Source organism: Typopeltis vanoorti, chromosome 6 (genome assembly GCF_054136105.1).
Source record: "Typopeltis vanoorti isolate ZY-2024b chromosome 6, IOZ_Tvanoo_1.0, whole genome shotgun sequence".
Taxonomy (NCBI): Eukaryota; Metazoa; Arthropoda; class Arachnida; order Uropygi; family Thelyphonidae; genus Typopeltis; species Typopeltis vanoorti.
The window spans coordinates 45,281,326-45,309,228 of record NC_143554.1 but is presented as its reverse complement, the minus strand read 5'-3'; the positions used below and the strand labels follow the sequence as shown (position 1 = coordinate 45,309,228).

The 27,903-nt window shown below is 38.9% G+C and overlaps 1 protein-coding gene across 1 annotated transcript in view; it reads left to right on the top strand.

Annotated features, from left to right (window-relative positions):
* The first annotated feature begins 5,849 nt into the window (after positions 1–5,849).
* LOC150105419 (BMP and activin membrane-bound inhibitor homolog) overlaps positions 5,850–27,903 on the top strand; it is a 42,595-nt gene continuing 20,541 nt past the window's right edge. Inside the window, exon 1 of the mRNA XM_090394795.1 lies at positions 5,850–6,257. Coding sequence (XP_090250921.1) covers positions 6,146–6,257 — 112 coding nt within the window. The 5' untranslated portion in view covers positions 5,850–6,145. The remainder of the gene's footprint in view (positions 6,258–27,903) is intronic.

Sequence of the window (27,903 nt, the reverse complement as noted above, 5' to 3'; positions counted from 1 at the left end):
CCTTGGGGGGGCAGAGATTCAAGAGTTTGAGTTCGCTCTCTTAAGGTTTTTACCTTAAGGGAGAAATTTGAGTCTCCGGGGAAAGTGTTCTCCGGCATGGCCCGCTGAGGGGCTTTGTCGGTGAATGCTTTTCTTCGGAATATGAGCGGTTCTGCTCGGTGGTGGTGTGTGGGTGAAAGGCCATCACTGAGTGGAGCCAACGCTGAGATTGACGGTCATTCGCCCACGATTGAGTGGGCCTAAGGATCGTCCGAATTTTTAGAGACGGCTTTACCTTTAAATATGGTAAAGGATGGCTGTAGCCAATGAAGTTCTAACTGAGGCTCGGCTATTGCTGTTACCCTCCTGCCATGATCAGAGCTTTAATAGCTCAATAAACACCTTATCCCTACACTGTCCTCCTACAGATAACGGATGTGATGAAAAGCATTCTTGCTTCGCCCCTTTAAGCCAGTCCTTATAAGGACCATTTTGCGTGTTGTACAACAATCGAAAAAAAAAAAACATTTTAAAACATTATGTTTATAGCTCGGATGGGTCTCGGGATAAAATAGTTTCCGTACTTGATATTTCTAATTATTAATAAGCAGTGTTTTTTATGGGACAGTGCGGCGTTCCGAGAATTCTTTGTTTGTTGCTAACACCTGCTTTAAACAGCACAAAAGAAGATTGTACAGATGGGTATCACCTAATGGACAACACAGAAATCAAATTGACTATATACTTGGACAAAGAAGATGGAGAAGTGCAACTCAGTCTGTCAAGACTTTTCCAGGTGCAGACTGTGGAATAGACCATGAGTTATTAGTGGCTACGATACATGTGAAACTGAAAACAACACAAATGTCTATCAGATATGATCTTGGAAACATACCAGCTGAATACAATATTAGCATAGAGGACAGATTCAACACACTCAATTTGTGTGAAAGAGAACCAGATGAACTATGGGAAGAGATTAAAGATATAATTAAAACAGAAGCCAAGAACAATATTCCAACAGTTTGTAAGAAGAAGTCCAAATGGCTGTCAGAAGATGCCATCAAAACTGCTCAGAAAATGAGGAAAATAAAGGCCACAGGAAATTTGCAGGAAGTACGGCATTTGAATGCAGAGTTTCAACGACAAGTCAGAAGAGACAAGGAAAAACGCTTTAACCAGGAATGCCAACAAAAAAAAGACCAAAACAAACAAGGAAAAACAAGAGATCTTTTCAAAAAGATCACAAAACTAACAGGGAAGTTTAGTGCTAAGGTGACAATATTGAAATCTAAACACAAAGGCTATCTTACAGAAGCTGTAGACATCAAAGAAAGATGGAAAGAGTATACAGAAGCCCTTTACAGAAAGGACTCCAAAATTACTGAGAAATTTGAAGAGTAGGATTATGCACAGGAGCCAGTACCACTGGAGAGTGAAGTGAGGTGGGCACTGCAACAGCTATCCAGTAAGAAAGCACCAGGAGGAGATGGAATACCCATTGAGCTGCTCAAAGCCCTGGGAGAAGAGGCAGTTAAAATTTTTACAGCGCTATGTCTGCGAATTTGGATCACCACTACATGGTCTAGGGAATGGGAAAAAAATCAGTTTATATACCTTTATTAAAGAAAGGCGATGCAAGAGAGTGCGAAAATTACAGAACTATAGCACTGGTTTCTCGTACAAGTAAAGTCTTACTTAAGATCATTCAGAAAAGACTGGAACCATTCATGAAGAGAGAGATGCCAGATGAACAGGCAGGATTTCGAAAAGGCAGAGGAACAAGAGATCAAATCGCCAATGTGAGATGGATAATAGAAAGAGCACAGGAATATCACAAGAATGTCTACCTTTGTTTCCTTGACTACAGCAAGGCTTTTGATTCTGTAGATCATGTGAAACCGTTGAATGTGTTAAGACCAATGGGAGTCCCAGAGCATTTCATTATCCTTCTGAGGAATCTTTATTATGAACAAGAAGCTACTGTCCGAACAGATCTTGGAGAAATTGAGTATTTGACAATAGGTAAAGGGGTGCGACAAGGATGTGTTTTTATCTCCGTACCTATTTAACTTGTACAGTAAATACATTTTAAGAATGGCAGGGCTGGAGGAGTTTTCAGTTGGAATTAAGATTGCTGGAAGAAATATTAATAATTTGACGTATGCAGACGATGCCGCTAGCAGAATGCAAAGAAGATTTGAAGGAACTTATTATGAAAGTTAAAGAAGAAAGTGCTAAATATGGTCTTAAACTTAACCTCAAAAAGACAAAAGTTATGGCAACACGTGAACTTAATGATTTTGAAGTAGATGGGGAGAAAATGAAAGCAGTTAACAATTTTATGTTCCTAGGATCCCGAATTGATAAAGATGGTTATTGTACCGAAGAAGTTAGAAGATTATTACTCGGAAAGAAAGCAATGACAAATTTAAGCAGGATCTTTAAAGATAAAGGTATTAGCCTCATAACAAAAATCAGAATCGTGAAAGCGATGGTATTTCCCGTGATGCTGTATGAATGTGAAAGTTGGACCCTGAGAAAGAGTGAAAGAAGGAAGATAGATGCATTTGAATTATAGGTTTGGAGACGCTTACTAAGAATACCATGGACTGCAAAGCAAACCAATAAATCAGTGAGACAGAATAAAGCCAGATTGCTTCCTCGAAGCTATGATCATCAAGCAAAAATTGTCAAACTTCGGACATATTATGCGAGCAAATGACAGTCTGGAGAAGATTGCTAATGATGTCTGCTAAAGTTGGTGGAACAGGAGAAGAGGAAGACCAAGAATTAGATGGGTGGATGGAGTTAAAGAAGCAACTGGAATGAGCTTGGAAATTATGAAAGATATGGCCAGGGACAGATCGGAACTGGAGAGTGTATGTTCGTGGAGTCGCCAGGAGTCGGAAACGACTCGATGGATCATAACCCACAGGGCGTTCCGGCACCTCCATTTTTTTTTTTTGTTTTTTTTTTATCTAGTATTAGATAAGCTTAATTATTTAATTAAATTTGCAATTTTAATCGCAATTAAAATTACAATTAAAAAATAGAATCGCAAATTCAATTAAATTTGCGATTCTATTTTTATATAAATTATTTTCGTGTTTACATATTAACGTTCACGCCAGGCTGTCTCGCTATGCAGTATGATGTTCATTCCAGTTGTTTAAAATGACACTAAAGACTATTTTTCAATTTAAATTGAATATATGACCCTATATAGTGATGCATCTGTGCGGTTTCACTATAGAGAGTCATTTTCATTCTGATACTAAAGTATTGATATGTACAGAATGCGTACTGGACAAATTCTGGTGTCCTGCCTGAAGGTCAAGTGCAACATGAGTCGTTGTCTTGTTCCCTAGCGAACGTGTTAAGTAAACCATTTTACGAATTCTTTAAATCTCCAATTTTTCCTGACAGCAAACAATGAGTGCGGACAGGTTTTTTTTTTATTATTTATATAAATAAAAGCACTGTTAACACCTTGTCCAATTGAGCTGTTGAAGTAGCGCAATTGGACGAACAACAATTGGACATTGCACCCATCGACCGGAAAAAGACCTGGGTTCGATTCTCGTCGTGACGAGAGGAATCCTTAAATGGGCTTTTTCATCAATTGAAGGCGAGTTATCCGATCTCATACGGAGGTAGCCGGATTTCACGCAGACAAAAAATGCTGTTGATAGCAGTGGTGAGCGGAGATGACCTTGTGGGCTGATGGTAGTAGTTGGAGGATTAAGTAGGAGAGACGATGAGTTGTAACGAAGTAGCGGGCCCTCCCACGATGAGTCTTTGGACTCTTGGAGGTGACACGTCATATTAATAAAGGTCCTTCTCGTATGTTGAAAGGGGTCATTACTACTTTTTTCTTTTAATGTGAGTCCATCTATGAAAGGGTGTAAATTAGTAATAGTGCAGTGGGTGGAAAAAAGCGTTACATAATCCGAAGGGTTACCGCCTCCGTAGCTAAACTGGTATAGACCAGCCGGAAACTCGGGTTTTTCGTACCTCATAGGATACTAACTGCAAGATGGAAGAGATTAGAGCCTCACCATCTCATATTTCTACTGCACATTGTGTATCTCACGTAGAGATCCCTAATAGACAACCTTCGCATGGTGACGACACTTGACACAACAATCCGAAAACTCCGCTCCAGAGACCAAACACAGAACTTTTTTCAAACCATTTCAGTTTTCCAATAAGCAAGGTGGTGGCAGGAGGATGGTCACGTGGAAGACAAAAATTGCCAGCCACCTGGTCTTCACAAACATCCGCACTCGCAGAGGGATCGAAACCGAAGCCTGTTGGTTTGGAGAGCGGATAATCCATTCGGTCAACCAACCAAATGAAAGCAAGGATGATCTCGTAGAAGTTAATTAATTAATATGATAATTAGCTATAAGAACTTAATTGCAGCTGGAAATGGGGATAGACTTTCTACGACACGATAGGTCACTGCAAGTAACTAAGGTTATAATACGCTAGGACCTACTAGCGTATTATATTGCATCTGTCTCTTTTGTGGGAGGGAAATCTTCGACTGTATTAGATCAAGTAACTCATCTTTAGTTGAAAAATCTTATAAAAATGTTCGCCATCTCAGAGAGGATTCGAACCCAAATCTTTCCAACCGAAGCACGCATGCTGCGTTGTCCCTTTAAGGTGACAAGCTGGCTGTAATGCGATTTTTAAATAATATCGATTACTTCCACTGAAACTAGTGGTTGACAAGTCCAAATAGACTTATTTAGCACGGCAAGTGAGAGGCACGATGTCACTGGCAGACGCTTCGTTCCTGGAGGAGTGTCTCGGCCCACCTTTTACTCACTCAAACACAGCAGAGTCGCGAAGAAAGGAATGCATGTTGGTGACAAAGTTTGAACGAACTCATCCATAAATTACTTAATAAACCACCTTTTACTCACTCAAACACAGCAGAGTCGCGAAGAAAGGAATGCATGTTGGTGACAAAGTTTGAACGAACTCATCCATAAATTACTTAACGTGAGGGGGGGGGGTTGGATAGACATCTTTAAAAAAAATGATTTCATTCAAAAACTGCCCATTTTTCCTTCAGTTCCTACTCATGCACACATTCCAAAGACATCCAAGTTAGCAGAATCCTACCAGCAGCCATCTTTTTCTTTAAGTAAACCTCTTGTAGCTTTATGGTAACGTGAAGATAAGACGGTATGTACACGACAAGTTCGAGTCTGCCCTACACGAGCAGCGAAGAATGTTTTGACAGGGAATACTTTTACTTGGCTATTCGCAATAAAACAGTAATCCGTCCAAAATGTGGCGAATGCTACTGACCGGCTCTCTACAGCGAACGATGGAAAACTTTAAAGACTATAAAACTCGAAGTGAGCATGACCTCGCCGTTTGCGATGGGACAGGCAGATTACTTTAATTACGGATCTCCTCACTTCAGGTCTCAAGATGCAGTTCCTCACTTCTACGCGTCTACTTTAGGATAAGAAATGACTGCAAAAAGAGGGTTAACGAGCCCAAGACATTAAAGAAGTAACTAATAAGCAAATCTGAATAGGACCGCCCGAGACTCCGCCTTCTTTATTTCATTACCAGGATTTGAAACCACTCCCAGCAGGCCGAACTACACACAGACGCGGCTGGTATTTCTGTCAACCGTCTTTCCCTTTCTTCCCCCTCCCCTCTTTCCCTTAAAGCGTCGTTCACGTGGAAGGACAACAACCGTCCAGCGTTCATTCCCTGCTAGTGATCTTCCGCGAGCACACCCGCTTTTAGCAGCTAGGTGACGCCACTGTTTCTGGCAAGTCGGGAGCGAAGCGAACTCTCAGCGCCAGAGTTGTTCGACGTCTAGTGGGCAGCCACGCCACAGTCGTCAGCGTTCCGGGTAGGGAGCGTGCGTGCGCGAGGAGGTCTTTAAGCGACCTACAATGCCCGCCATTGTAGCGGCGAGTGAACCGTGCCTTTCCCAGTGTATGTCACTTATCGGACGAACCACTTGAGTCCAATTCCGTTTTCTTCCTGGCCTTGATTGGACTTAACAATCCGCCTCATCCGTCTTCATGAGCTAAATCCTTTGGCGTTGGACGCCGTCACTGCTAGCGAGAGCAGTTCATCGAGACGCGGCCGGAAGTAGTGCTCGCCGCTCCAGCGAAACCCCATCATGCATGTAGGACAGCACTCGGTGCCCAACGCAGGACTTTCTTCCTCCTTGTGTGCGCGGTACGTGCCAATGATGGTGTGGGCCTTTCTCTTCTGCCTTCCGCACGTGAAAGGTAAGTGTTTGTGTTGGTCAGTAGATCGTATCAACTTATATTTAACTTAGGGTTAAAGGTTAGAAATTTTCGGTATCTGAAAAGTCCCAAATAGACTTTCTTCCATTGAATATTCTATGACAGGTGAAGATGGCGAAAAAAAAAAAAAATTCTCCCTCTCTCTCTCTCTCTCTCTCACGGCACTAGTGCTATTTAATGACTTTCAAAACATGCAATCATATCAGCTACTGCAGTCAAACTTATGTGACATCTCAAGTTTCATAAGATAACGGGATAAAAAAAAAAAAAAAAATGAATCCAGCTCAGGCATGGATACAGTCAAATCTATGCCTGAGCAGGATAAGCTCATGAGTTCCTATAGGAACGGACTGTTTTACCTTAACTTTAAAATTAAAGTGAACTGGAGGAGTTCAAGATTTTTTTTTTTTTTTTTTTTTGAGCGCTTCTAAAATTAATTTTAAGTGATTTGCCTCAACTTCGATTTACTGTAAGTGAAATTCATATTTATAGCGTTTTGGAGATTTCAGTATTTGATTATTATGACTGTTTTTCCTTTGAAGTTTCGTGTTAATGACAAATGAATCGTTTTTCAATTCAGTGATCTCATCTTACGTCATATGAAACAAAAAATAAAGCCATTTAAGACTCGGCTTACATTCCACGAAAGATGTCTATGATTCGTCTATGATTACTGATATATTCAGCGGACATCAGTAAAAAAATCTTATAAATTAAGCGTTTTTTACTTCAAATACCATCTTTTATTTTGAAGTGCTCTCATTAAGCGAACTACAAAGTAACACCTGAAGCAAAAGCCATCCTAAAATCGAAACTCAAGCCAAACATTTCTCGAAAACAGACACGCTGGTGAAAGATCTTTTCTCCGCTGTGTCTGTTACTCCAAAAGCGAAATGATCGATTTTACGTCGACTTCCGGGCAACTTTCCCAAAAGACTCGAGTTTTACTGTTTTCTGCGGAATCTGATAAGTCCACTTGGGTGAGAGAAACATTCAAGAATTTTTGGAGAGTTGTCAAATTGCAGTTTGCTGTAAGAATCTGAAAACAGTTCTTAGTATTTAGGTATAAACTTGGCAGGTCTAAGATTAGAGAATAAATATAAACATCAGAAGACAACAAGGAGAATTTTAAATGCATTAACCACAAGTTGTGTTATTCAAAGTGAATGATTTTCTGAAAAATCTTCAGAAGCAAAATCATTCGCATTTTTCTAAGAAATGTGTTTCTCAGGAGCAAAAATTTGGATGATTTTCTGAAAAATCTTCAGAAGCAAAATGTGAATAATTTTTGTGACAAATGTGTTTCTCAGGAGCAGAAATTTGAATATTTTTGTGAGAAATGTGTTTCTCAGGAGCAAAAGCGTAAATGATTTTCTGGTGGCAAATTTAAATGATCTTCAGGTATTTTGGCAGCAACTTCTTACTGTTGCCAAGATAACTTCGATGTATTAACAATAAGCTATGACATTTCAGAAGAAATAATCTTCAGATATTCTAACAGTAACTTCCTATTGTTGTCAAAATATCAACCATTTATCGAGAGACGCTAAAATGTGTGTATATTGAAATCGTGCAGTTATGAGGATGCCTGCGTTATACATAATGCACAGACTATGCAGCTCCGGGCTCAATAGAGTCAAGTTTTAATGTTACCTCAGGCGCTTTCTCGAAAGTTCTTGCAGCTATTTTTCGGAAGCTGAAAAAAAAAAAGAAAGAAATATGTGTTGAAGACGTGATGAGATGCCGTCCCCTTTTGTATCCTTCTTCCCCCTTCGCTCTCCAATCTGATCAGGGCACCTTGAAAGATCTTTAATTCTCTCATGATGCTACCCGCCGTAATTTAGGACCCAACCGCTACGAACAAAAGCAGTAAGCAGGCTGCGCTGACTTTTAAGATCCATAAAGCTGTTTCGAGGGGTAACGTCTATTCGCCATGCCATCAACGTCCCATCTTCATAATGCAGGCATTCTTCTGTCCTCGTTATAACAGTAGGAAAGTTAGCGTTCACTGACGTGAGCCTTTGACCGCTCCTGACGTCTCGAAGAGCGTTGCGTGCGCATTTCTTAACAGCGCCCTCGCTCCACTGTAGACAAAAGTAGCCGACGGCTCTGTCTGGGACGTCTCTCGCACACTAGTTGTCTGTTCAGAGATTTTTTTCTTTCTTCTTATTCTTATCCCTGTCTCTTCACCTGTTTCACAAGCGTACAGAATGCAGCAGCAGCCTTTTGTTTCCCACTTCACCAAGTCCGTCCTGGACGTGCAGTAATTAGCGAGTCTGTGAATAGTCCAACCCTTTTTGATGTAGCAGACGGTGATTTGTGTCTTTCATCTTCCACTTCCCAGAAATGCTGTTCATCCAAGATTGTTGCTGTATTTCTCGGGACGAAAACAATGCCGCACGTGAAACGAAATAATTGGGTTCTCCGACTTTCTCTGGAAATAGAAGAGAATTTTTTCTTTATTCAACTGTTGCTATTTAAGATTGTGGGCCAGAGATCTTTTTAATAAGTTCTAAACTTACAATTTCATGTACACATCTGAATTTTAATATAGATATGTATTAAAATTTACTATGATATAATTTAGCAGTAGCTTAGGTAAGTCCCCATGGTGGTGGTTGTGGGGGACGTTAAATGTTTCAAAATCAGGCATTTGGTGATCCTACTGCAAAATTAAAAAAAAAAAAAAAATATAGGCCACTCTACTGAAAAATCTAAGTCTTGGGACTGGACGACACTAATGTGCCGATAAACGAAAAGCTATATAACGGCATACCTCCTTAGACGAGATTCTAACTGCTTGACTGGGATCAGAATCAAGTTGGACCATCCGTTTTAATTTTCTTCAAGAGATGAAATACACGGCAGATGGACACAGTTTACTCGTAAGACCCTTCCGGTATTGCTGCTTAAGATAAAGATCGCTTACTATTAGACACGCGAATAGATTATAGGTGGCGGATGATTTTTATCGCTCGGTGTGGAACTACCATCCCGCTTATTAGAAATGTTTTGAAAAAAAAAATCGTATTTGGTCCGTAGAATGGGAATTAACGTCACCTTCGGTATTAAGATATGGCAAGTATAACTGGGTAAAAAAAAAAAAAAAACCGCGAGCATACAAAAAGGAAAGAATAAAAACAACTGACAGGAGATTAACTTTGAGATTATAACTTTTCCCTGGCGTGCCATTGACTTCGTGCCAGCGTTCGACTTACGTGAAGTAATGATTTATCAACGAGCGCTGTCCACATTCAATTACGTTAAACTCTTCACTCCCCTCCCCACCCCGTATTATTATAGACACGCGAGTGCAGATAAACAGTGTTTGCATCCCCGTGGAACTCTCTGATTTACTATTGTTTACTTAGAAACTTCCTCGCCTGTTCACAATCACTAACGATACCCTTACTAATGGTTCCAGCTTTGTGCATTCCCCACCTTTTACGACATCGTTAACCCAACATACGCAAACTGAACTCCCCTCCACTTTAAATCTTCCGGCTGTTATTTGGAAAAGCGTTCTTAACATTCTGCATGGAAGATGTCCAGGGAATCTAATCGCTGGTGATTAATGACGACAAAACTTGTCCAGGAAGGTTTTTGCTCTTCAAACGCGTCCAATTTATTATCCAAAGAACAAAACCGAATGTTTGTAAGGGCGTTCATTCACATATCTGCAGTTCAAGCGTCCAAGAAGAAGAAAAGAAAAAAGGCTTCCAATTGGCACTGAAAATTAAAGACAGTGTTTAACTTTTTGAACTTGAAAACCCATTTCAAGCTTACGAGAATGTAACCTTGGTATTGCATTTTTTAAAAGACAGACTCTACCTAGGAGCTAGTATACTCGCCTTTTATCAGTACCTTTGAGAACCAACATTTTTTTACCACACAGCTGCCAGGTCTTAAAAATTTTTAATCCAAAAATGCAATACCAAGGCAACTCGCATCGAAGATCGTATTCTTGTAACCGCTCGTCATTCGGTTTCACAAACGTTAACCCCTTTCTCTACTTGGTTATAAAATACTATCCGATATGTATTATCTTTTCTTTTAATGGTTACGAATACCCGCACAACCTAATAATAATTGTCGGAACTAACAGATCGCAAAATTGGCTGCATGCACCCTCAGATGCTACTGATGGCTTCTCCTGTTGAGCTGTCTCGCCATGATTGTTTGGAATTTTGTTGGAAACTGGTCCTAAAGTTGCCTAGTTGTCCTCGATTTATGCTCATCTGTTTGGTCTCAGTTCATGCTTTACGGTTCTCTCCGGGTAATAATGTGGTCCACGTAGAGGGATTGGTGGGAAGATAAGGTGGGGGGAATGCCAATGCTATGCTTGCATATCCGTAACGAACTGAAAACTGTTCCGGCAGATTGCATTTAAATAATACAGAACTCCGGATGGAGAAGGGCCTTTCTTTAAGCTATTGTCATGGTGATAGCTTTTGCACGAGATGAACTGCAGTTTACTTGGGTTCATCTCTTCCTGAACAATAAGTTATTCGGGCTCGTTTTTCCATTGACGCCAATTTTGCTTGGGTTGTGTACGTATTGACTTTTGTAGGAGCCCTCGTGAAGGCTTTCTGCTACGCTTCTTTGACTGCTCTCAGTACATTTCTCTGGACAGCCACTGACTTCTGCAGGTAACCATTACTTCGCGAAAATGCTCTTTTGTTTCTGTTTTCTGCTCTATAGACCGAATATGGAACTTTTTGAGCCACTTCAAGACCCACCCCGCCCGGCGGTGGGCGACTAAAGCCATCTCAACCCGACCAGGCTAGAAAGGTTCAGGTTTACACATGTTCTGGATTAAGAACAGCAGCATTTCGGACCTTCTGAAGATGAGGCGATCAGTATTCCTATCCTATTATTTCCTGAATCCCTCTAAGCTTGATCAAATACCGTGGAAATTAAATGCAATTAAATTATAAAGACTGCTTGTTGTGTGTGTGGTCTATAAGAACACTGATTTTGTTACGTTAATTCCTGTTTTCACTTGTCAGTCAGAGCAACCAGGAATGGTTTGACATACGTACACGAACGCTGTTGGAACACTATTTGGATACCAGTAAGACAGATCTGAATGTTATATAACGTAACAGTGCACATTTCTTTGTTAGCAAACTTTCTGGTTGGCGTGGTGACTGAATCAACACCATTGTTAGGTTGGCATTGTTACAGACTTAACAGATTGCATCTCGTACATGACCTTTATCTTCATTGTTGAATTTTTGCCAGTTGTTTACGCGCAACTTTCACTCTAAACGTGATTTTTTTTTTCTTTTATGTAAGTCCACCTGGGTGTATTCACTAAAAGACATCCATAAATTACTTAACTTTCTTAGGTGAGGGGTTTATGATGATTGGACAATAAATGGGAGAAAGAAGTATTTTAAAAATGCATCCATGTAACAAAAAAGTTTCGTTTCCATGACGACCGGTTCCACTTTTAGTAGCTAGAAGCGCTATCGTTTTCAAACAGTGCGTTGGATTCGACATTTGATTTTTAATACAATCGCGAATATGTGCCTTGTGTGAGTGACTGACGTGGGTTAGCAATATGGACTTCGCCGCAGGAATTAAAAACAAAAAAAATTTAACTTTTTGAACTAAATTTTACAAAAATTTATTTCAAATATTTCGAATTAATTTATAATCAGGTGGCGGCCCGTGAAGCTTTAAGTGGGGATGCTGCCTATACAAAATAATTTTTAAAAAAATATTTTTTTCCTAATCAGTAACCAATTTATTAATAAATAAATCTACAAGTTTAATTAATAAATTGGTTACTGATTAGGAAAAAAAGAATTTTAAAAAAATTATTTTGTATAGGCAGCACCCCCACTTAAAGCTTCACAGGCCGCCACAACTATAAGCTATTTGTTTTGTTTTTTTTTTTAAATAAATGCGTTAACTTTTCATTTTAAAATGTACTTGAGAGAAAATCATGTCAAAAGAGATGCGATTTTTAAAAATGTTTCACTTATTCATTTATGCATTGATAATGAATTGATAATACCGGACACAGAAAATAGCTCAATTCCTGTTAGTTGAAAACCACTTCGACATGGACACACACACACACCTGACCTTTTTTTCTCTCTCCATCTGCTTGGCAGTTAACAAAGAGGATAGCATCATCACACCTGTCTTTCTACGTCCTAAAGTAGACCAGACATATTGGATGGGGTAATTTTTTTCCGGAAACACAGCCCCAGGAAATCGTCGGCGCCAGTGTGAGCGGATGAACACGCCTCTTCCCTAGTCAACCTGGCGACTGCTGAGACCCTTGTTGACCGGACAAGGAGCTTTATCCGGCAAACAATTAGGCTAGCGAAAATGTGTTGGACGTGGATCGTGCGCCGGCTGTCTACCAGGCTGATTGGTGTGCTCGTGGCCGGACCACATGTATATTGCAACCCCCTTACTCCCTTGAATCCCCTCTTTGTATGGCGATGAATTAAGGGGTTTAAATGATCTCTATCATTCCTACGTTGCAAACAATACATCCTGATAGAGAAATAATGCGATATTTTGCAAGAAAGACACGCTTCGCATAATGGTTCAGCAGTCACGTGACTCTTACCCCCATCCCATAAGATTGGAACAATGCTGGGATATTATCATAATAAAATGTAATGGATATGAGCTCAACCCGACACTGACATGCCACTGATCTTATGCGACTTAGCTCCCCCCTTATCAGTTTCATGTTTATTTGTTGCACTATATTTACCCTCTGACCCCCCCCCTGCATCAATATTACTCTGCATCCCTTCGCTACGGGGTAGTAAGAATGTTACGGAGTACAAGTCATTTCCCGGAATCCGGGCCTTTTAGCAACACCCAGCTTCAGGGACGAACGGATGCATATTTAAAAGAAAATATAACACTTACATGGAAAACAGGCTGTTTATGTATTACAAACACATACGCATCTGTATAACAAAGACTACATCCGCTCGTGTCATTTTCTCTATCCGTTCGCCACCCTCCCACTTCATTCTTCTGTTGGAAGAGAAATAAAAAAAACTTCGAGGGGTAGAAATTTCATGGTCTGCATTCCAAGTATGCATCGCGCTGCTGGGGGATCAGCTCCGTCAAGACTGCAGACTTCAGAATACGCTGACAGCTGCTCTGAATGCCTTCATTTCCGTAACAGAAGATACCAGAAGCCGAGCACGCTATCCGCATTGTCAATTTGAATGCAGAGACTATATTTAAAACTGAATGGTTCGTTTGCGGTCGGTAGGTCAGAGGAAACGAGGCAGCAGAGGAATATTTCGACCGAGACGTGTACTGTGATAAGGAAGAAGAATTCCAGCCAAAAATAGGAGGAGAGAAAGAATTACGAAAAAGAAAGAAAATGAGAAAACATAACTCGAAAGGTTTTTCCTTAATTGACTTATCTGTCATCTTTACAAAATATGTAATTTCTCAGCATAATTAATTACAACACCTGCAAAGATAACTTTTGTTATAGCCAGTGATATAAAACAATGACAGCTGCTACTTCAATTGTCAGTCGTTCTCTCAGTTTTTATTGTTGCTGGTAGCACTCATTAACAATGAGAACTGCTCTTTAGTCATCATTGTTGACCATTGTCTATTGTTGCAGTACAATTTTAACAAGCCACGCTTCAAAAATATTTTACTTGTAGTCTGTGTTTTAAAATAATAAAAAGAACTCCGCTGCCATGAAGAAGGGCTGTTAATCAACACATTCTACAAACGAACGCAGCATATTGCATATTAACGAGATGTTTCAGTCTACAACGGCGCCAAACAAATGATAAACCACCTGTTTCATACGATCTGAGCGTGTGTATTAGCGCACTTCATTCGGAATATTTTAGAAATCATTAAATATACGGCGAACTCCGATTTAGTGTTTTTAACTTAAGTATTTTCCATTGAAATTAAGTGATTAACAATCCTATGGGATGGATTCCACGTCTTATCAGTGCATTTAAGGATTTAAATAACATTTTCAGTTACAGTTTATCAATTCTAGCAATATTGGAATGCTTCTGTTACGGTGCCAACGTTACAGTTTAACACCGTAACAGCGGTAAGTGTTTTGTTAGAATGCTAACAGGTGAACTATTTGTTAGTTCACCTGGGACAGGTTTTCTTCATACCCCACCGCCCCTTTCCAAAACACACGTGTGAAATAACCTCAATCTAGTATTTCTTCTATTTACCAGACAAAGGACTCGCTTGTCTTTTTCGAGATCAGACCGTACATTAAAATAATGCGTATGACAAATACGACCTGCTTATCTGAATCGCCTTCTCCATTTTAGGTCAATATTTAAGCTACTTCTTGGTAAACAGTTTTTTTTTTTTTTTTGATAAACATGTTTTAGCTATTTACAAAAACGAATACATATTTTAGCAGTAAAAATTAGCAATAATTAATTCTATACTGTAGGTAACACTTGTACTTTTTTAAAGTGTTATGTAGATATCTATTTCTTCTGCCAAAATATGATAGATGGTGTCGTTTGGCAGAATGGTCTTTCAACAAAATAGTTATACAGCGAGAAAAAAAAAAAGCTCTTTCGACGAACATGAATTATAATAATATGTGTCAGATTAATCAGTATCTCTGAAATCACATAGCATGCAACTAGAACAAAAAAAAAAAACAATAAACAACAACAACAAAAAAAAAAACTGATTGTTGAGATCTCGAGACCTCATCTTTACATTTCCGTTTAATTCACTGAAATCAAGCGGAGCGCCACTGTTTGTCTGCAGCAACAATTTTGTTAGTCAACGCAAGAATGATTAAAGAAGCAGTGTTGGCCACAGGTCAAAGCTTAACAAGGCTGGACGTAGTATCCCCCCGACTGTACGGAGAGAATAAAAGGTCAAGATTTGAGCGAAGAGAGGCTCGCAGGCAAATCAGGAGGGTAAACGAGCACTGAGGGGTAGAAACGCCCTCCGCACGATAAATGTACTCCGCACGTAGTTTACGGCCGGGAAGCTACAGAGGCCGGCAGTATTTTCAGGCAGGGGATGACGCAGTGGGACCACTCCTCTCCTCCCTCAAGTAATTCGCTGTTCAGATCGTATATCACTTATTTTGTTTGGAAGAAAAATTAGCCACTCTATAGAGAAAACACTGTAACTGACCCACCCCTTTTGGGGTCTGGATACTGAGCTGAATGACACGAGCTTTGCTTTTTTTTTGTTTGTTAGTGTGTACGCTAATGTAATTTTTTTTTTTTTCTTCCAAAATGGGATTCAACTGACAGAAAACAGACTAAGAGATTTTTTTTTTTACGGATCTATAGAAAGCATAAAAAGTCAAGCATTTCCAAGAAATAATTAAAACCGGAAATCCACTTTGAAACGAGTTTCACAGCGAGGTGAATAGTCATTTTTTATTATTATTGTTATTTTTAAAGAGGAAATTCCGTGTTCTAATAAGCTATTTAAAACACCCGGATGTAGGCTAATGCAAGTATTAAATTGCAGTCACTCTGTCTGGTAATGAGATAACAATGGAAACAGTCAACAATACAATTTCGATGAAATTGTTAGGCATTTAAAAATATAAGTATTCAACAATCAGTTTTTGTTTGCAGATTTCTGTTGGTTGTTCTCATCTACACAGCATTTTTTACATCAGAAAGTACAACTTTTTATTTTCTTTACGTGAATCCCACCCACGAAAGGTCGTAAACCTATCATACATTTTTAGTACCATGGGTGGGCTACTATGGATCAGATACGGATTCAGTCAACTGTTTTTCCCCCTCGGGGTTTTTAATTCACTGCCTTAACGAACAAGTTCCCCCACCCCTTAATCTTGCAAAGAGGAAAAATGCGGGGTCTTATTGGATGTTAATAATACCGTTAGGCTCTCAAGTTTTCTCTAATCCTGACTAAAAACTATCATCGGAAGTGCACATAATGGATAACTGCAAAGGGATACGCAAGAACCTCTTACAAATGAACGTACACGTGCGTGTTGAGCGCTGGTATGTCGCGTGTAAACCCAAGTCCAATACACTTTGCTACCTGAGTGCTCAACTAAACACAAATTCGTCTTGTTTTCACCGCCAGAAAAATCCTCCGTAGTTAGCAAGAACGCTGTCAGTGGCCGTACCATTCATCATTCCCGCGACTAAGTCGTTTCATAGGGAGAGTCGCCCGGTGTGCGCGGTGGGACGTCCAGGCCAGTGATGCAGCTTTGTTAGTATAAGGGTTATCCTCGAGTGGTTTCGTTTGTATAGCTCGTGGCTGGAGGCCTCCCCATTCTGGCGTCCTTGTATCTGCTACACGACACCCAACCGCGGTCTGAGAGGCCTTTTTGCATTAAAGTGGCTATTCGCAGAGCGCGCGCGCGAGTATATATACATTTTTTCTTTATTCTTTGGAAAATTGTATTTACATTAGACGTCTTTTTCACCTTGGACACACACAAACTGTCGCATGACGAGAACGCACATCACGACTGTTGAAAGCCTTTAAAAGAAAAAAAGACGGAAATGCTTTCAGAGGAATAACATCGAAACCGTTTTGATTTCGGTGAAAAGGTGATTTTTATTTATTCAGCAGTGACCTTTTAATGTCATCTTCAAATACAAGTAATCATGTCAAGGAAATGACCTCTTCATCATGTGTTTCCATCACCGTAATATCGAGAAAAATATTGTATTCCAAAAATATATAAATAGTTATGTTTAATATCTTAATAGTTGCAGTTCATGAACTGAAAGTGAAGTCGAAACTTCTCACCAGACGGCGCTGCTTGCTATGATCATTATCCCACAACCACGAACTTTCTAATTAACACAGAGATGAAATTCAGATATATAGCCGTTATATTTTTTTCTTTGCTCTTCTCCAAATAATTCGGAGAATGTCTTAAACATAGGAAGAATAATAACATCGATAATCGTCAATAAAACACTTTCCATTGATTACAGTTCTACTCTAAGCAGTTCCCTTTCCGTCCTGTAGTTGGCGAGTACAGTTTATTATTCTTTATCGGCTTTATTTAGGTAATTAGATGACAGCTGTTACTTCCCCCCCCCCCGTTCCAAAGAGTGATCCTTTTTTTAATTGAGCTAAATAGTTACATAAACTCTCTCGTATCCTACGAGGAATGGCTGGCTGATGGCGTTGCTATGGGAAACAGTCACAAGAATTAAGCTCCGTTGGCGCCAGCGTTTTCAGCTATAATGAGCTACGAATGTCGCCAACTAGCTTTAAAGCATCTGTGGTATTTATCTCCATGCTCTCAAATATTTAAAGTAATAAATTCACCCTTTGCAAGCCCCCTAAATATAAACATATGGTAAATTAATCGACTCACCAACTACCCTCGGGTTTTTTTTTGAAATTTTTTTTTAATCTCTTCTCAGTCCCTCAACGTGAAATCAAACTCTCCGATCTCCACGTCCGTTCTATTTTGAGTTGCGATAAGGATGAAAATCTAAATGACGGATAAGTGTTAGAAATTACAACGTTAAAGTTACAAAACTCGCATTCCAAATTCCTTGTGCTGATTCTCCCCCCCCCCCCCCAAGGATCCTCCACATATGTCGAACAGCAATTACTGTGGTTTGCGTAAAAGTTTCCATACGATCATTGATTTTTAGATTAAAATATTAACATTGTTTGTAATAATAATGCTAATTGTCATTGTGAGGAAGTGATGCCAACAGTTACTGGCAACATTACCATTCAGGTTGTTATGGAAAACAGAAAATAATCATAAGTTTGCAAACAATCGTGAAAATACAAAAATGTTTAGCAGTAACATTTCAACATTGTTGACTCGTTTATTCTTGCAACAATTGAAACATGCGCAGTTTTTGTCTTGTGACAGATAACATTAAAATCCATTGTCAGAATACAAACAAAACAAATAAATTTACTTACGTACTGGTGCAATAAGCACCATATTAATCCAACATGCACAAAATAAACAGATTTTAATCTCATTATTGCAAGAGTTGGTTTTATAACAGAAATAGATACCAATGTAATTTTGTATAGCTGAAATGAAATTCGCAGAAGTAAACCAGACGCAATGCCAACGTTATGATTAATAGATATTATGTGCTAAATGGATCTGATAAGTGTAAATAACTTCCAACTAATGTCTGAGAATACAGCATAACATCCCACGTAAAGAATGTAATCAGTTCATCTAAGTTGAAGCTGGTGTACTTTTTTTTTTTTTTTTTTTGATATCTCTCTCTCTCTCTCATACATACTCTCACACACCTTATTAAATCATCAGTTAGGAAACTCCCATGAATCTTTAAAAAGTTACCGAGGATAGGCTGCTTCGTAAACAAACACTTGCCAATGCAGAACACGTGGACGTTGATGATAGGTGTTGGGAAGGCTCCTGCACACAATCTTCCACACATGCGTCCATTAGCCTGAGCAGAATTCCTAATCTGCAGGCTATTTATAATACTGTAATTTGCCTACTTCTCTAAAACCCGGACATTTATACGGGCAACAGTTAATGAGCGGAGGTAACCCCCGTCCATTTTTATTTTTTTTCTTACGAACAACTTTGAACTGGGAGATGGTCGGAATGAAGTGATACTAGTCACGTAATCTTTGAGACGGCACGAGACTCAGTTACGAACCCAGTATCTGTAAGGAGGTGCAAAAAAAATAAAATAAAATAAAATAATAAAATAAAATAAAAATGCAGGAGTAACTCCCACAAGTAAGCGAGTTCAGAAGTAATTTCTGCAGAGGGCGCTGCGATCCGCCCTGAAGAGAGTAGCGAGGTATTCGACAATACGCCTACTGCTATAGATGCAGGCAGGGACAGACCGCCCTACTCATTAAACTACTAAAGGAACCCTGTTATGGTAAAGAATAGGTAACAAGAGATGCGAACAAACAACGCCTGTTTGATGTAGTGCTGGGAGCTCTAGAGGCGCGTGCCTCGTTCTCTCGCATTGTTGCAATTTATCACGCTTGCCTTTAAAAAAAAAAGTAAGTTTATTTTTGTTGTTTGTCTAGGATTAATCTTTAATCATAACATTCTTAATGAGCTCGGATTAAATTCATGAGTAGGTGGCATTAGTTCAAGGCAGCCGTCCTTCAGTAAGTCGAAGATCTTTTCTTTCACCCAACGTTTCTTCTTAAATGCTACCACATCGTGAAGCGCCTTATTTTAGTTTTTCTTCTTATGGTTTAAGTCTGTCTTCTGGTTTTTCTAATTTTATTTTAGTTCTTACATATCTTTGAAGGTTTAAACTGGAAGTGAAGTCGTTATAAATAAACACAAATAAAAATGATAGTTCAGAGAGAGAGAGAGAGAGAGAGAGACTTAACTACTCGCTAATCACGATCCATGACAGATAAAAGCATCGTTAATACATTCTATTCTGTAATATAAGTAGTCTTAGACGAAAGAAATAAAGCCAACAATGATTCTGCATTATTTATTGAAAGAACTAAATCGTTTAGGACAAAAATAAAATAATAAAAATTACGCCATCTATGAGCCCAGTTCCGAACTATCAGTATTTTACTACTCACAGTGAGGATAGCTAACTTACTAACAATAATTATTAATTTATTTTCGTATTTCCTAATATAAAGTAAGAAAAACTGCAACTCTAGTGTGGGCAGAGACAAGAGAACCTTGAATATAAGAATGAGGAGAAGGTAAATTAGATTAACTGGCTATGCTTTTAGGCTTTTTAAACTTTTCAAAGATTGCTCAGCGAACTAGGCAGTAAATGATTTTCACAGCCGGTGTGGTGTGACTCACTCTATTTAATGGATAAATAATAAATAACGGGGAATTGGCGAGTACTTCGCAATAAAATGTATACTGGTATTTATAACTTTAAAGATAATTACATAAACATGGAACTTTTTGATTATATAATTTTAGGCATTTTATTTGATTTCGTTTCATGGTCAAAAAATAATAAAATAAAATAAACATCCAACACAGATTAATCGACACCACAGAATACGGAACGTTATGGGAAAAACAAGCATGGGTAAAGATGAATCTGGTTGTCACAGAAACGAAAACTTGTTTCTTTACATTTACAAGAAAAAAAAAATCTAAATAAAAAATCCTACCGATCCATTTCCGCAAACACCATCTCTTCTGAGCATGCGCAAACGATAGCCCCCATTTTGCGAGTTACGCCGTTTCTTCCTCGTGTCGTCATTGCCAGATAAGCATCAGCCGTCCAGCAGAACCTGAACCATCCACCTGCATGAATTTCCGTATCGCGCCATCCCCCAAATCGCCAGATAACCGACATCAAAGTAATCCGACCATGGAGCCTCCGCTGGTCGGCAGCGGGGTGTAAGCCCAGCACTGGCGATGGCCTAGGAGATAAGGGTAGGGCAGGTTTTTGAAATGTTCGCTGGCAGCAGAAGCATGAAAAGGATGGCGGCTCTTTATCTTTGCCTCCTACTTTAATTAATTGTCTCGTCTGCGAGCTTTCGATTTCGTATTTCTTTTGTTTGAACAGGACCAGGCGCCGGTTGTGCGTTCATTGACAGTGGCGTTCCAGATTATCGTAGTTCGCGGATGATTCCTGCATGTCAGTGTAGCTTTGTGCTTTTGTCCTTTGCTGGTGCCACTTCTCCTGGGACAAACTGCCACAACTGGACGAGGACAACAGCAAGAGAATATCCGCTCACCTAACTCTCATGTATGAAGAAGAAATGTGTCTCTCTATGTCCGGCCATACCGATTTTGTACCTCGGACCCACCATCATTAAATTTTTACGTGACTGCAGATTACGGGAAGATTGTACCCCAATTTTTTTTTTTATTATTATTATTACGAGAACCGTTTGTCCCATTTGTTGTAAAGTTTTTTTTTTTTTTTAACATCACTTTCAACGACCTTCTGACGAATATTTTTAAATCCGACACATATTGAAGTTAGGACTTGAATGCTTATATTGTGGTCTTGTCAGAGCACAATACAAGCATGAATCCACAACCTTTATTCCGAAATTATGAGTATAAACTGCAACTGGTACACATGCGCAGTTTTTAACACAATAAAACCGAGACAAGCCACTGCATTGAAAATTTGAACCACTGACATGCAGGCAGAGTAATATTTAAAGGTTTTAGAAAATACAGAGATGGTGCATTTGATATTGTAAAATTTAATAACGACTGCCATTCTAGTTCTGTGTATCATCTATCTGTAAAAAAATATTTAACGAAATAATAAAAGCGCCACAAAAAATGTTCCTGAACGGACTTCGGCTAACTAACGTTTGGAAACAGTGCTGTATGTTTTTAAATGAATCTTCGCCTACGACAGGTTATAAACCCACAGTACTGTGAGTGGGCTGAAAGTCGATAATCCGACAACCCTATTCGAACCAAATAGGAACTTTTTCAAGCTATTTCAGGTTTTCAATAAGAAGGATGGTGGTCTCACAGCGGGTGATGAAAATCATCTCCTACCTAAAGATCACAAATCCACGATCTATTGGTTGAAGAGTAAGCAAGCTAACTCGTCTAACCATATGACCCTACCTTTTGTCATTTTCAAAATTTTATTAAAAAAAAAAACTTGGGATTTACGTTCCAAGTTCAAATATCCCCCCCCCTCGTTTTTTAAAGGAGTTTCGCATAATTTTACGAGTCAGAAACTGGAGATTTCCAATGAAAAATTATGCTCATTAAGTCCTATTGCCAACCGAGTTCGTATTAATCGAAACCGCTTGAATAAATATCCAGCAGAGGCAGTAGCGGGCATCGAAGCCGACCCCCTGCTTTCGAGCACGCTCTACGTCGGTTATCTTGAAGTAAAATGTCGACTAATTAAGGTCTGAGTCGTTATCGTTCCAGTAGCCGCTTCCTCCCGAACTGGAAATAAATTATTGCAGCTGCTTGCAAATCTTAGTGAAAAGATTTGAAAACAGCTGCAACGGCATCGAAGCCGTCATGATTATTTTGTTCTGTTACCATGGCAACGCTAATTCATCATTTTAATTTTCAGTTGGCTTTCTTTAACTTCGTTTCCAACCATATCGCATTTGGAAACTCGTCCTTTTACCTTATTCCCCATAAACGTCTTTAACAATTTCGCCTCATTGTCCACCATCTTTATTTAGAGGCCATATTACAGTTGTCTAAGCACCTTGATGGTCGTAAAACAACATCACCGATGCCTGGCCACGAATATTAACAGTTTCTTTGGCGACGCTCGTCTGTAACGCATTAAAAAAACCGGAGACTGCCAGACGTAATGCATAAGTATTTATAGTTTCATCCATCCATATTTAACGGCAGGGAGGCACTGAAGGGTTATTATCTAAGAGAAACATCGTGGCAAAACAGTTTACGTCATTTTTATGAATGATGATGTTTGTATGCTTTTATAGGCACTGCTCACTTTTGTTCCTTGAAGGAAGTTCGGACGATTTCGAAAGCTGAGGACACTCTCGACTTCCGAACAGTAAGGCTACATAACTTTTGACCTCGACGGATTTAGTAGAAATGAAAGCGGATAATATTGATGCTGTAAAACGTTGAAGTTTCGTATTTTGCTGATGAGTGAAGTTCAAATTTTGCCGAAGATAAAGCGAAGTTCAGATTTAATCTGAAACTTCAACACTTTTTTTTTTTCACTTCCCTTTGTTAGTCAAAAATTAGCTGCGATTCTCGAAACAAACAAACAAAAAAAAAAAACATGGTACGCACAAAAATTTCGGCAGAAACACACCAGTTTTTAGAACCGTCGGACCTCGCATAGCTACTTTTTTGGGCAGCAATTTCCGTCCTTCTACTGATGCTCAGATTGCCACCCCTGCCAGGGTATTATCACGATGTCACATCCCTTTTTCCCTGGGCAAAAATAAAACAAACCAAAGTTACTCATTTTAAGGCAGCCAGGGTCAAGAGAAACTGTTTCCCATGCGTGACGCTCTCCAGACGTCAACCTCTCTTCTCGTCATTAATCTTCCTCTCTCTCTCTCTCTCTCTCTCTCTCTCTGTTTCCCCGTTGCGGCTTTAAATTCCCAGTGTCAGAGGTTTGTTCTCACTTACTCTCGGACCAGCGCAAGAATATGTTCTCAATTCCTTTGCTCTCCCACTTCCTCATCATGAAGGTGGGCAGCAAGTAGAATAAATGTTATTTAACAGTTAAAATAATATCGGGAACAAAAACAAAAGAGAGGATCTGCTATTGTTATGGCAATTGTTTGCTACGGTAACTATTACAGTCTTCGTCTGTTATTCCTCATTAACAATGCTCACTCAACTCATAAAAAAATCAAATAATGCCAATAGCTTAACAATGGCAAATAACTTACATTGTTGTCTATTACACTGATTTATTAACCGAGATAATGTTAACGACTTAATTGACCACGTCAGATAACTCTAATAACATTATTAACTGCATTAGATGATACCGATGTTTATTAAGTACGGCAGATAACTGTGAGAGAGAGAGTGTTGTACACTTCGAGTTCTGCATATCTTTATGCTACGAAAGAACGTAGTATATTCAGATATCCTGACCTCACGCAACGAGGTTCAAACGTGCGTTCGTGTAGGTGGTCAACCCGTCAGCGCAACAGGTCTTGGGGGATCACATGACTGGGTAATTACGGTGGCGCCATCCTTCCGAGGTGGACTGGAATGTAAGTTATTGCCAAGAGGAATATCTTTATCCCGGCAAAGTAGGTTTTACCTTCCTACTTTCGTAGATGCTAATTTCGACCGTCAATTAAGGGAAGGTTGTTCTTCTCGCCTCCCCACTCCTCAGATTTCGTAGGTGTCTCTTTGAATACGGGATTACGGAAAGGATAGCAAGTGTTATTTTTTTTTTTACAGCATCGTCGGAATACATCTTTCTTCCCTATCATTACGTGGACGTTCGTGCAACACCGTTTTCGCAGAGAAATGTGGGACTTAATAAGAACGCATTTGCAGGAAAACAATCCCTCTTTATGTGTGCTTGAATGTTAATGACCGACAGGGAACGAGAAAGTTAAAAGGTGTAATCTGGAATCGGAGAAAGGCTGACTGCCAAGATCTTGGACTTCGCGTTAGTTGCCGACCTGACTGTAATCAATGCGGAGATCGTCCGCTTTCTCATTTATTCCCACTTCGAAATGGGTCTCCAAAATTGCGCTGCTATTCCAAAGATCTATTTTATTAATGGCGATGCTTGAGCTATTTGAATAGGGTGCGAAAATAACTACGGACACATGCATCAAAAAAAAAAATTTTTATTTATTTATTTATTAGTAATTTATTTTCTTATATTTAAGTGGAATCATATACGATTTAATTTCTGTACACGTTCATTAGTTTATTGACCTTAAACAACCTCTACACCCAATTTCCCGTATCCGTTTCTTTTATCTTTATTTCTAAGAGAGAAGCTTCCGTTTGGTTTTTTGCAGAAGTTACTTCCGCCTTCTAGCGGACACTAGTAAAACAATGGAATAAAATTAGTCAACTGTATGGTATTTTCATAAACTGCTTTGAAAATAAATGAAGGCACTTTAGGGAATTTCATCGGACACGTGCAGATAAGCAGTTACCATCCTCAAGAGTTTAAAAAAAAAAAAAAAAAAAAACATACCGACAAGAAATAGATGTTACAAAGGGTAAAGATAGTCATTTTATTGCCTCCTCCATCTATCTCAGAGAAAGAAAAATAAAGTTAAAAAAAAAAAAAATGCAGCTCTTGTGGAAACACAAACCAGTTCCTGGATGTGTAGAATACCGTCGCTTCGCCATAGTAGGGATCTAGCACTGACTGCTTGCGCGAATACAGACGATTTGATCAAGTATGTTTACGGCTTTGAGTTATATTCTCGCTATTGTGTCAGGCAAATGAAATCTTATCCCCTTACGGCAAACGTTACTTATAATAACGAAAGGGTATTTTCATCAGAGACACGGAAATGCCTTGCGATACTTATTTTTAACCGGAACGCTACGACGAGGTCACAGTGACGTTTCGGGTCAAAAAATCACGTCTGAATTATTGATATCCGGAAGATGCCGTGATTAATTTATTCTCGTATTTTGCTATTAACCTGCTGAGTTAGGGGGACGGCTGGCATTACACATACTGCTCAACTCTGACCTTGTCAAAATGAACGACTCCGAACCAGTGGAGTGTCATCGTTTGACACAATCACTAACCCCCCCCCCCCCAATTTAAACTTACTAATGACCTATCAGCTGGATCATTTAAATATCAAATAATTCCGAGGTCTATCCTCGTTGAGGGTAAGAAAAAAATATTTTCAAGCAAAATGTAATTAGGCTAAGCGTGAAGTTTAACTGCTTTCATTTGGCACGTGATCATTAATCTAAACAAGCAACAGACTACCTTTAAAAGCTATTCGCCTAACCAACTGAATTTCATCTACAGGAAGTCTAAGCTGGAGGGAAAGAAAAAAAACATCTTCAGTAGTCGAACAGAGTAAACTGAAACCTACTCTTGCAGGTCTTAAGTTGACGCATATTTATGCCAAAAATCTGCTTATAACACCACAGAGAGCTCATTTAAAACCCGTGTGTAGGGAGGAGATACACACAACACTGCTCTGCCCGCCATCTTCATTATTTAGTCTTAACAGCCGCTATTTATACCACACTCATTATGTATATTTAATGACAGCTGTTTGGGTTTCGAGTTAAGTGTTTCTCCAATCTGGAGCAGTAGGGGAAAACAGTGGATGCACGTGCTTCACGAATATGAAGTATTTTGGGTAAACTCAACTAAATCTGTTTCTGAAAAATGGAGCTGCGATTGGTTCTTAAGAACATTCAGCTCCGCCAAATTATCGTACTGACCTCTTTAATACGATTTTTTTTTGTCTTAATTTTATCAAGACAAATACTCATTTTGGACATCCCAAAAATACAACTTCTGTTCCAATTAACCACTCATGCAGTTAAGGCAAGATTACTAAAGAAAAAAGAAATTCACCACTAGGACAGACACTTGTAAGAATGTAGCAAAAATATTTTATTCTTGGTATTGAACAACCTCATTAGTGAATAAGTGTTACGATTAAAAGAAAACCTTTTACTGATTTTTTTGTTTTATTTTATTAGTTCACTAATACGTCGTTCCATGTTCTTTAATGCCATGAGTAATAATAGGGGCGGCATAAGATGACATTCATACTTTCAAACGCTGGTTCACACCTTCGTGATAGTCCAGGTTTATTAATTTGCGAATACAAAAAGATAATTAATTAAACATAAAATCCCTTTCAGGTTTTAAATTAAGGGTTCTGATATTTTTCAGACGTAGAAGACCTATAAAATTGGGGTCAAAATATGGCAGAATACCATATGTTTTTAATATGCTGATCAATCAAATTAATATCTATTATTATTCTATGCCAAAAATATGGCGTAAAAATGCGACTGAACAACAATTATTGTCACTTTTTTTTTAGCCAGAAATTTTTTTACAGAAAAATCGGAATGAGCTGGAGCATTGTCGTGGACGACCAATCTCTAATGTGCCTCTTCTCACATTGTTTTCAACGCAAAACGTCTGCATTGGTTTATAAGTTGAACCTATGGGATGAAATTTGATACACAATTCTTCTAACTTCTAATTCACTAACTCTCCCAAAGATTTTTTTGGATTTTTCTCCTAGTTTGAAGCAAACTTAATATACTTGTTCATTTTGATTTTACTATTTGCTTTTGTGTTTTCAAGAAAATGAACTTTCCTTATGTTTCATGATTTCGTTAGACTTATATGAGTTTGAATCACTTAAAAAGAAACTAAGGCTGTGTGGGGCTGCGTTTCTTGTTTAGTAGTTCCAAATATCTGTACGCAAACCGCTTTAAACATGTATTCGATTCTGGCAGGTTTTCTGTGGGTGGGTCGCCATTTACACCAAATGGCTCCCAGAACAACTGGATATTATATTTAAAAAAAAAGAAAAAAAAATTAGTGCGGACGCTTTTGGTAGAGGATGACGTATTTTAACCCTGAGTTTCATCAACTGCTTTTTGCGTCTAAGTAATGTTAATTTATGACTACCGAGATAGGAAAAGAGAAACCTAGCCGCTCTCTGAAGAACTTGAAACAGCTCAAAATGAAACGTATTTCCGTGTGTAGGGGGGGGGGGGGTGAGTCCTCCGTTGACATCCTGCAACATTCGACTAATAAACAGATGATAATTATTGGCTACCATTTCCGTATTTAGTGCGTTTCTCAGACCATACCCACTTTAAATATCTGAAGCCAGTAGGAAAACGGATATTTAGATGCTTATATAACAAGTATTTGATGACGAATACGACAATATTTAATCCAATGATTTTCATACGTTTATGAAAACGTACCGCATTGGAGACATTGCCACAGCAAACGAAACTTTGACGCTTAGAGCCAAATAGTGATGACCGACAGTTTTTAAATTATAGTGCATTAATTATATTTTTATGAATCGGCGCCATTTTAATTTGTTGTCTGCAACAAACGCCTCCAATCTACCTACTACTGAAGCTACTCATGCGAGTCAACAATGATTTGTTTCCTCCCACTCTACATCATCTCCATTGTTGGAAATTTAAAAAAAAAAAAAAGTCCGTTAAGAATAAAAGATCTGAAATGAAGTGCACTAACGAGCCACA